The sequence below is a fragment of the Corvus cornix genome, chromosome 17, assembly GCF_000738735.6.
Source record: "Corvus cornix cornix isolate S_Up_H32 chromosome 17, ASM73873v5, whole genome shotgun sequence".
NCBI lineage: Eukaryota > Metazoa > Chordata > Aves > Passeriformes > Corvidae > Corvus > Corvus cornix.
The window spans coordinates 2,012,405-2,024,089 of NC_046346.1; the positions used below are offsets into that span (position 1 = coordinate 2,012,405).

At 43.0% G+C, this 11,685-nt stretch overlaps 1 protein-coding gene across 3 annotated transcripts in view; it reads right to left on the reverse strand.

The window, feature by feature from the left end:
• Positions 1 to 10,791, reverse strand: part of LOC104688508 (DAB2 interacting protein) — a 163,888-nt gene extending 153,097 nt beyond the window's left edge. The window contains exon 1 of one of the 3 annotated variants that reach the window (XM_039561595.1): positions 10,419 to 10,791. In XM_039561595.1, coding sequence (XP_039417529.1) covers positions 10,419 to 10,536 — 118 coding nt within the window. In that variant the 5' untranslated portion in view covers positions 10,537 to 10,791. Of the gene's footprint in view, positions 1 to 3,345; positions 3,689 to 10,297 lie in introns of those variants that run through there. The other 2 variants (XM_039561596.1, XM_039561597.1) reach the window with 2 other exon arrangements.
• Positions 10,792 to 11,685: the final 894 nt, after the last annotated feature.

Genomic DNA, 11,685 nt, shown 5'->3' on the forward strand with positions numbered 1-11,685 from the left:
GGGCCAGGGATCTAAGGACAGGCCCCTCCCAGGGGCATAGCTTCCTGTGAGAAAAGAGAAGACATGGGCTGAAATTCCTTGAGAGAAAGAAGGACATCCAAAATTTCCATGAGGAAATTCAAAATCAACCCTCCTTTTGCTGATTTTCACTTCCGCAGCTGCTCTGCAAAATGGTTTCACATAGTCTGAACCATGAACCAGGAATTCTCTGGTTTCCTAAGCTTGCCACTAGATTGCCCCAGTTTTTCTGAAGTGCTTCTATCCCCATCAATGCTTCTCTTCTGTTTAAAACATTTGTTTCAGTGCTTCATCTGACCTACATGGAGGAAAAATATCAATTTTTTATCTTGATTTTCTTATCTTGATTTTTAAAATGTTGATAGTCTACTGGCAAGCACCAGGAACAATGACATCATAGCAGGAGGCGGCATCTATTCCAAGGAGCTCAGAGCCAGCAAAAATACTCCCAAGATCACAAAAATAGTTCCTATTACATTTTACTCCTTGGCAAAGGACTGTTAGATTATATAAACGGCAGGGCTAGCACAGATACAGGCAAAGAACTTCATGGTCATGGTAGAGCCTCATCACTCTGGGTCATGTCTGCAAGCTGGAAACGTCAATTCTAGGTAGGTCAGACTTATCTTAAGCTGAAGTTCACTAAAAGTGTCCTGATTTAGACTCCAGGAACTGAGTATGGCAGAAGGAGCCACATTCTTTGTGAATTAAGTGAGACTGAACTCCCAGAGAAAGTCTGGCAACCAAGACAGACAAGAGAGCTGTGCTGAAGGAGAGGAAAGGAATCCATGTGGATTCCTGAAATTGGGCTGTAAATATACAATGATGTTGCATTGCCAGAGTTGCCACTTTAGCAAAACAAAGTACTTTCTGGCAGTGAAAATGAGAATTCTTCATCTTCAAGGAAACAAAAAGCCTGGTCTGCTGAAAAATCTGTACTGACATTTTCCAGACCCCAAAAGACATGGCAGGTGGATTGTGCTCTCCACAGCAAAATGAAAAATGCCCTCCAGCAATTTATAATTTTTTGAGGGAACACAGAGGGAGGAAGAGCAAAGAAAAAGAAATGGGCAAGGAGGAGGACTGTGGAGCAAGAATGGCAAAGGACTGACGGGGAACACAGGAGATCCTGTGCCACTGCAATACCATGAGAAAAGGTCCCTGTATGTGACCCTGGACGAGGCACTTCTAATTCAGCTCCCCTTCAGAAGAAGAGGATAAAAGCAGCACATTTAAGCTGGCATGAAGTTATCTGGATTAGAGAGGGAAAAACACTGGAGCATTGCAGTGCTGATGATCAGAGCAGCACATCAGCCACAGGCAGGCGAACAGAAAGTGCTTTGCAGCTACACAGGATCCCATGAAAAGGAAATATTGACCCGTGCTAAGTTGTGGAGGGGTTTGGGAGGAATCCAGCATGAACCCTCTGCAGAAGGGTTGTAACCAGTAAACTCTACCCTTGCAAAAATATCTATCGCAGTCAGACCAGTGAACCAAGGAATTGCTGTTGAATGAAGTATGAAAAGCAAAAAATAAACACACTTTTCCAACCAGCTGGTGTTTGATCTGAGCATGCATATGGACGTCCCACGGAATTACAGAGCTCTCATTCCACTGTCCCATATTCTATGGGTCACCCCTCCCAATGGCTGAGCCAGGTCTGGAATGGAAGAGATCCTGCCTCTGGAGTTCAAAGGTCAGGATTTCATTCCTCATTACAATCACTATGTCTGGCCCAATGACAGGCTGGGAAATCTATATATGACAATTTAATTCCAGCAAAAAAAGACCTAAGTGAGCATTTGTTGTTGTTGTTGTTGTTGTTATTACTATCAACGAATGAGAAATAGTTTTTCTATCCCCAAAATGTGTTATTACTGGAAAACCCCACTTGGACTGGTGCATGCATGACCTTTCAAAGATTTCTGAGCATCCACAAAATGAGTGGCACACGTGGCACTGTGAGACCTTAACCCACATATCCCATGTTCCCAGCAAGCACAGTGCCCTCCAGCTAATGGACTGTCCTGGTGCTGCAGCTTGGTGGGATTCAAGCACTGCTTCATAGCATCATGGAATATTCTGAGTTGGAAGGAACCCACAAGGATCATCAAAGCCCAGCTCCTAATTCCTTCTGGGACTTGCCACAATTTTCCTGATTTAGGCTTCAGCAAAATAAGTTTTTTCTTCATTAAAGGAGTTGCTTTTGATGATCTGGCAGTGGGTCAGAAAAATGATTACGTGAAAAGCTGCCTCACTGTCAATGCAACAGCTCTTTTCTGTACTCCAGGAACATTTGCTCCACAGGCCTGGGTGTAAGAAAGCACAGTAGGAACACGACCTTCTCTTGTTTATCTGAAGTTGATTGAAAATGAAAAGTTTGGGTTAGATCAAGCATCAGTTACATAAATCTACTGTTCCCTTAATTACAGGTACTGAACATTTGCCTTGGAGTACATATCAGTACATGTAGCTCACACACTTGCTGCAGTTAAAATTAACATACCAACACAAAAGAAGCTAAAAATCAGGTATTCGTCAAAAATAAAAGACTACAAACCTTAAGCAAAGTCTTAGAACTAGTTTTTGCAGATTTCCCCCTTGAACAGACCACAGTAAATTGAATGAACTGGCTCACTGGAAGGAGGGCCAAGATTTTGCAAACCATCAATATTTCTTGCCCTCCCTTTGCTAACTTTGCCTTGTGTACACAGACGAGTCTGACTGAAATGCAACCTGCAGAAAAAAAATTTATACCCATATTTTAAAAGTCACATCCAAGAATTCAGGATGTGCTAACAGGGAGAGACTGGTGTCCCTGGGCTGTGATATCAGGCCTGCTGTCCTGAGGTGAAGGAATGGCCCCAGTTCTCTCTGCAGGTCATTAGTGAGCAGGATTTAACAGGCTCACAAACTACATCTTGTCTTCTGCAAGTGGAAATCCAGACTGCTGAAAACTAACTGCGTTTGGTCTGAGATAACAGAAAAAGAGATTCCATAAGGAGGAAAACAAGAGCTGAGAGAGTTGTCTGCATAAAGATACAAACCCAAAAAAGAGCTGCTGTTCTGAATTACAATTACACTCACACTGCAGAAAGTTTGGGTTAAGATCTATTGTAAAATAATTTCTACACAAAAGAGCAAAAGACAATCATTGTTCCAACTATGCTCATTAAAGAAATTCGGAGACAAACCCCAGTCTTTGATCTCAGGCATTCCTAGAAGGCAACTGTACATTGCAAATGAGACACATTCATTCCTAACAAAACAAACCCCCCCTGCAAGTAAAAAGTCAGTCCCGAAATGCAGAAATCCTTCCCTGCTTACCTTTTTATGAGCAGGTCAAATTTTTGGAAGTAGTTTCTCAAAGCAACTCAGACATTCCACGTTAACTCTCGTGCTGCAATAAACAGCTGCAAAACTCCCTGATTTATTTCCTGGGTTGGTGTGCATGCTGAACCCCAGAAGAAATCCCACACAGGGGAAAAAAATAAAAGAAAAACACCCCCAAAACCCACAGGAGAAGCAATTCAGCCCTCAGGCAAAGCACAAAAAAAGTTCCACAGGGAAACAGAAAGGAAATCCAGTGACAACTAAAAGTTTGGATAAGAAAGAGGGAAGGCAGGCTTGCTCCCCTTGCCTGGAGTCCTGGCTAAAGGTGCCTCTCCAGCAGAATCCACGGAGGCTCCCAGCTCCTCGGAGCAGATGGTATTCACACATTATTCCCGAACAGCAGCATTCCCCAGTCCAATCAGGAGGCAGCACTCAAAAGCCAAGCGCTTCCCAGACTCTGTTACAGTTTTCAATAGCTATAGCACAAGATGAATGACTCAGAAAATGAATAAGCAGGGAAAATAAAACCTGCCTCTCTCCTAGGCAGAGGCACAGGCAGGCGGGTCAGCAGCCCTCAGCATGCTGAGCACTGGTCGCAACTTGAATGCACCTGCTTTTTCCCCCAAATCCTAAATGCTCATTACTTTTTCTATGTCTTGAATTTGTGTGATCAGCTTCATCTTGGGTTAAAAGTCGCAATAATTAAATCTTCTCTTTTTTTTTTTCTTCAGTCTTAAAAACAACAAACACTTGTAAGAGTCAAAAAAAGGATGAACTGTGTGGGTGCTTTTCCAAACAACTCAGAGAAATCCCTCATGCCATCTCTTGCTGAATACATCAACATATATTTCTAAGATTAAGGCCTGACTTCACAGATCCTGTTGCAAATGAAATAGATTAATACATCCTCTGTTTTTGCCTGAAGTTTACCAGGAAACCTTAAGCTACAATAAAACAAATATCTCTAAAAATATATGAAATAAAAATGACTACCAACTTTCAGGGAAAGTACAACCATTATCCAAAAACTGGCCAAACTGAACTGGAAACTACTTCCAACTGCTTTGTGTAGCTTCCAGACCATCCCATCCAGAGGGCCCTTCTAAATACAACTCCTCAACTCAATGCCTGTATTTTCTGACAGCTGCAACCCAGTAATAAAGGATGATCTGCTAAACAAAGCAAGTTACTCATGGAAACACGCACTGCACCCGGGTTCTCCCTGCAATACCATAGTGCACTCCTGAGCTTTCCACAACACGCTGGAATTCTCTCTAGCTTTGTAGCAGAAGTGACTGCAAGGAGGTTTTGTGGTGTTTGGGGCTCCTGCCCCAGCTCTGCTGCAGCCACAGACTCTGTTTTTATTGCTGCTGCTCAGGGCTGAACTCGGCAAAGCTGGACATGCGCTGCAGTCAGGCAAGCGGGATCACTTAAATCACTGAAACTATTTGGGGTGAGAAACATTCCCCCAGGTCCCCCTGGACATTTTCAGATCTTTGGCTGTAAATTGATCCTTTGCATTCCTGTCTGACACATGGACTGTGAAAAACTCTTCAGGGATATTCTCCCTGCCAGGAGTAAGGCTCTAACAGCACTTCTGCAAATACAGGGCCAGTCGGAGAGACAATAAAATTTTGTGAACTCTGGACTAACTTTTACTATTATTATTCTATCTTTTTTTCTTTTTCTTCATTCTGGACCAAGTAAGAGAACTCTATTTGCATTTTAGTTTCCTATTTTCAAAACACCAAGTATCAGGGTTTCTCCCTAGGATTCAGAGCAGGACCCACATCCAGAGGTATCATTTTGCTCCATCAGCCAGGCCATGCCCACCCAACACTAAGCAAACAAACCCACACAGGCAGCTCCAGCACAAAGAACAAGGGCTCGTGTTATAACATCTGCCACAGCTGCCCACCAACCTCCAGCTGCAGCTAGAGAAGTGTTTAAAGGTATAGGTATAAAACAAAACTAGAGACATATCTAGATCTGCTAGGAAAACAAACATTTTCTGAAGCTTCATTTTGGCAGGTATTTTCTGATCCCTGCACTAAGCTCCATAGCAGCCAAAATCATTTTGACAACTGACTCACTGAGCAAGGCATCTGCTGGGCCTCTGAGGCTCTACCAGCAGGAGGAATGCTTGGCAATTACAGCTTTTCCATGTGCTGGTTCCTTGGAGATGCTCGGAGAGGAAGCACATCTAATTCCAAACATTATCCCTATAATGCTCTAAGTGCTGGGATAACCCCGTGTACGCCCCGAGGAACCTCCTGGGCAAACATCCTGATCAGACATCATAAAGAACGTTGCAGTGGCTCAGGGTAAGCAGCTTTTTATTCCACACATCCCTCTGTAGGGTGGATCTGTTAGCCAGGGATGGGAGGCATCAGCACCTGTCCATCTCTCTGGGCACCACCAGAAGAGGGGGCTCCTGGCCAACAGCTGAGTTACATCCATGGCACCACAATAACCTTTGGCTGAAGGGCTCAGAAATGCCACTGCGTGAAAATGCGGGGCTCAGATCTCATTAACACGGGACACTTCCTCCCAGGCTCCTCCAGTTCCTGTCAGCTACTACCAGAATCTCGTTAATTTAGGAGCTGCTCACCTATAAACACCTTGATATGTCAAATGTATGCTCGAACTCCTCATCATCTCTTCTCCCAGGAAATCCCTTGTCTATGTCTCTTCCATTCCATCCAGCTATGCTGAATTCACCTTCCAGCCACAGCTGATATAGAAAGTTCTGAGAGAGACTGGCAGTGCTGTATGGAAGAGATGGATCTGGGAGGTTCCCTCACAATGCTCTGCTTTGAAGTTCCTCTCTTTTAGGAGGAATATAAAAGAGGCCTTGAACTTGCCTGGCTATGAAAAGACCCTTCTCTTTAGTTCCAAAGAACCAAGAGATGACTGTGACTGCTTCCAGCACCTCCAGGTATGGATGGTTACGTTCCATTCGTTGAATGTTCCTTCAGGGTTCCATAGGGATGGCTCTCACTTGTTAAATGCCCATAATCCAGTGGGATGCTCATTTATTTTTTGGCTCTGCCCTCTTCTACTGATTTCAGCAGGGACAGAGAGGAAGCCACTGCATGCTATGGTTGTCCCCACCTCAGTTTCCAAGCTGGAAATTGCAGAATGCATCTACAGATCATTACACAGGAATCTGCTGAATCCTCGATCCCCCGTTCCCCTGGAGCTTTCCCACTCAACTCTGCTACCACACATAAGGTACCAAAATTCCGTGTTCCCAGCCCTTGCTTCTGTTTTCCTTTCTACCAGTGTGATTTTTAATGCATGTCAAGGTGTCATTGAGGCCAGGATGTCATTACTGCCCTAGAACAGTGCCTGAAGAATTACCAACAGCAGACAAAGTTCAAGCCTGGCTGTCATCCAAGTAATTCACCTGGTTCAATGTGTATGTCAGAGACTGGAAAAAATATGCTGTAATTATTGTGTTACTAAAGCACAATGGTTTAATTTTATTTCTTTGTGGCACAAAATCTGCATCCGTGATTCACACCTATTGTGTAGGGAATATGATCCCACTAAAACCAGTAGTTTGGATCTGGTCTACAAGGTTGTTCAAAAAGTCTAATAAAAATCTTACGCTCTTTAAGGATTAACATCCAAATCATACAGAAATATTGTCAGGACACAGAAAAGAATAAACTCAGAGGTGGTTCCAGTGTTGACGAGCTATACAAACTGAGATCTGAGCAATTAGAAGACACAATGAATACATAATTCATAGATATTTTGTACTCAAGAGTTTGCACACAAATAAAACATCTTATAAATCTTCACCAGCTTGCAGAAAGCTGCTGAGCTGTCTTTTATTCTTGGAGCAGCAAGTGGCTATAGTACAAAAGAGAAATCCGTAGCTCTGATATGTCATCCCTCCGAAATGGGTAATTTAGGGTTATGGTTTTGGAATCAGCACATTCTTCAGCAAGTTTCTTCCAATAATTTTTTTTTTTTTTTTTTTGGTGAAAAGAATCAAGTTAATCCATGCTGGTACATTAAAAAGAACACTTCAAAAAGTCAGAGCTGTGAGCCACCATAAAATGACAATAATCTTTTTCTACACGCCTGCATTCCAGAGAATGGAAAGAAAATAAGGGTAGGGGAGAAGGGGAAAATAATGTGGGGGTTGCTTTAATGATTTTTAAAATCCCTATGAGAACCTGTAGCTTTCTGTGAGCCTTTACCCCATGCAAAGAAGGAGAAAAGTTACAGAACTCTCTTCACAAATCTCTAAATGAAGAGCAGCCTGTCAGGCTGTGTTCAAAGCACTCAAGCACTGCAGCTCCATGGAGAATCACAGAGAAAAATCCAGTAACCACTGCACCCACAGGTGATGGTTTTATCCCAGGGGCTGTTACGTCAAGGCAACCAACACAGCTTAAATCTCATTTCAGGCCCCCACATAAATGAGTGGTGATTCCCTGTTCCACCTACAAGCAATAATAAATCTACGAGGCATCTCCATGAAAAGTTGGCAACTTAATTTGATTAGGAAAAAAACCAACCTGTGCTAAGAAATGAGACACAGCTTCCCAGTCTTGAATATTCCACCAACGTCCTGCGAGCTGAATTCATGCATGTTAGTAAGCAAATGGAGGGGCTGCAGGAGGCAAAAAAAGCAACTCTCAAGTATATTATTGCCACAAATTCTTCAGAACAGCTTTTTCTGTCATTAATCATCTATTGATTGTGCTAGCAATAAGCAACACAGAAGGAACTGAGGCTGAATTTTAAGGCAGATGGTTAACCCACATGGACTCTCAGGTAGATCAAACATTATGATGAGAATGGACTTCATTCTGCTGGCAGAAAAGGGGATTTGATTTGGCATTCTTGAAGGTAAAAAGGCACTTTCACAGCAAGCACAGGAGTTTCAAGTCATGGTCACTCCCCAGGGCATTAAGACTTGTCACATGAGCAGCCCAGTGGGATAAACGCAACCGTTCCCAGCATGTCCAGAGCTGCTGGACATCCAAGGGACCGAGGGGCTGCTTCCAGAACAAGGGAACGTTCTCAAGGGGCAAATCTTTCTGAACAGCACTCTGCTGGCTGATTTCTGAGAACTTTCTGTTTCCTGAATTCATGCAAAATAATGCCTGGAATCTCGGAACTGCAGCTGAGTCTCTCAGTCCTGCAGTGCCACAGCTCCAGCAGCAGCACAGGGGAGGAACTGACCTTCTGATCAATAAACGGTTCAACCCATTTGTTTACAATGAGATAGTTTAAATCAAAGTAACTAAAAATAAACCAAAAGAAAGATAGGGATTTACATAGTTAGGAAGGGGAAGCAGTGAAGTTTTTTCCCAGGTCCCTGGTACCAGCAGTGCTTGCTTATCTCTCATTTCCCAGATTATGAACCTTCCCAGTGTTTGCCGACTTATTCAAATATTTTGTAGGAAAATGAGTTTCTACACAATGTGACAGAATATACTTTAGATGTCTGTAAGAAAAGAATGAGAACCTATGTATCTGCAAATATGCATTCTAAATTCAGTGAGAAATTTCACATATTAGAGAAAATAAAGTTAAACTTGTATTCCCCTCAGAACCCAGACACTCTCTGTGACTCCTAAAGGACAGATTCTAATGTTGGGATGGGCAAGAACAGTTGCTTATATATTTGTTAACATCAGCTCAAACTATGCATGCACTTCTCTGAAAATCCTAAAACTTCCTGCTGGAAAGAAAATGAGATTTAATTCTGTGTCTCAGTGGTCTAAGAGGAGGTATAAGACATGAGAGGTAGATGCTCTTCTTCTAGACAGGAATTAATATAACTACATATGAAATAGAAAAAAGAAATAAGAAGAGTGAGACTCTCCTCTTAATCTTTTCATGCAAATATCCTAATTTGAAACACCACTGAAATCTGCCCTGATTATTTTAAACTCAATTTCAGCAGGGCACAGAGCCCCAAGTAAAGCAGTGCTGCTCACTTACATCTGCCCAGTCAACTGTTCACATAGTTGAAATGTTACTTCATTCCCTTAACCACATTCTTTCCACACAGTTTTAGGTCTCTGTGATATTAACACTGCAGTTGTGTCAGATGTGAAGCTCTAGTTATCAGCAGAGAATATGCTGTGGGAAATCCATAACTACTTCCTGAACAATATTTATGTAGGAAGTGGAATATTTAGTGGATTTCAAGCTGCATTCAGAATATGCCGAATGCCTATTAAACAATTGAGAATCAATTTATTCCAAAAATCACCATCTGAAATTGTTTTCATAAACATGAATACTTTGTAGTCCTTAATGCAGCCAATTCTCTCCACTAACAGAGAAATAAGACTTGCAAACAACTTTTTCCCTCAATTTATGCTTTTTTTGTGTGCTTTCCAATAGACTGGATAGCAGAACATCAGCATGTGGAATGCTATAAATCCATGGAATAGCTGCATTTTTAACCATGGACTTTAATTCCAGGGTGAATTTATGTGGTCCTTGGCTAAATATATCCTCCTAAGTAAATTACTCATGCGACTGCCTGTAGGAAAGCTTTCTGCAGATAAAGAATCTGTTCCCAAATGCTACATTTGACAGCACATACGGCACAAAGTTTCATTCTTTTCTCAGTGGCAAAAAGCCCCCCCAAACTGAATAAGGTGGAATGCACAGGTCCCTCTTCCTTCTGCACAGATTGCTCAGGAGACAGGTTAATTCTGCCTGCTTCCTGCTCCTTCCAGTAGAATAAATATCTCAATGTATCAGTCTACTACATGTTTGTCTCCAGATCCTGTAAACAGAGGGATTTCTAAGCTCTTGTGAAGCACATTCCCACATTCATTTCCACTTATCCATGCAGAAGACAGTACAAACACATGCCTACCCCTGTGCCTTTAGCAGGATGGGTAACTCAGACACTCTCATTATCCTTTTTTTCCCTCTCTCTTCTATGTTTTCTACTTCTTACCATTGGAGTTGTCCTGGTCCAAAGGATTATCTGGTTCCATTACTTCAAATAAAAGCATCCAACATGCAGTTCTCCATGCAGCAGAGGCATAAAAACACAGCAGTTGCCTAAGCTGATTCACCTGATTTATGAATTAGTGCAGCATCCATAAGAGGCTGTGTTTCTTCTTTTGTATTACATCTGGCTCCTTTTCCAACTCGATGGCTGGGTATTACAGCATCCAGGCCTTTTTCCAGCATCCTCTTAATGCATTATATTTAAAGTAGCAGCAACCCTTTTCTCCCATCCCCCAGACTAAGTTACAGCAGTAACTAGGCTGAGCTGGCAGCGAGCGCAGCTCATTCAGAACAGGACCTGCAAGCGTTCTCCGAGTCGTGGCGCTGCATAAAGAGGATGATTGATACAATAAAAAGTAAGTGGGCTTTGACACAGCACGGTATGCACTGCACAAAATCCCACCAAAACCAGGCAAAGGTCCTGAGGGTTTGGGGAATGCCTCGCCGAAGCCACCAGTCTGCACCCCCTCACGCACAAACACAAATTATGTCCTGTTCCCTCCTCCTCCCCCCCCCTCCGCTCCAATCTTTTATAACCCTGGATCTCCTCCAGCAATAGTCTGTTCCTTTACTCAGTTTATAATAAACTCTGCCATTCCCCCGTGTCCCTCGGGCTGGCTTGGAGAGGAAGGAGGCTGTTTGCAGAATGAATAGCCCTGCCCGTGCCTGACTGGGAGGCAGCTCCGGGACTCGGTGCCGGGCACTCGGAACTTGCTGCAGCAGCAGCAGCCTTTGGCTGGGGACCTTGTCCTGCATTTCCCTGCTCTGCCAAGCCAGGACTGCTGCTAGGCTGGCGTTGGAAAAGTTCCTGCAAAGGAGCTGAAGGACGAGCCCCAGCTTGGCTGGACTCGGATGGCAAATGACACCAGAGTCTCTCCACAGAGCCCGTATCAGCTGACAGACAGATCACAGCACTGCAAGTCAGGTCACCTTCATTCTGCTCCTTGGGTCTGCCACTACCTCCTTGAGACCTCTCCTAATTCAGAACTGCTCTCTGTGCCTCAATCTGCTGTGATAGAGACATTGAAATATATCTTATCTCACAGGAAAGGAGCTGAAACCTCCCAGCTTTACACACTTTGAACTTCTTGGATAAATGATACAGTACAAGGGCTGAGGAAGAAGACTCCATCACCTGGCTGAGGAATAAAAGTTTCATTTTCTCTGAAGACATGGCCACAAAATAACAGAAAAATATATCAAAGTGCAACTCTAAACCAAGCTGTGCCTCTGAAAAGTAAATTCATATTGCTGTTACAACAATCCTGAAATAATTCTTCAAATCTAGCTTTCAGGATCAATTTTACCTTGAACCCACAATTCAAACTCTTT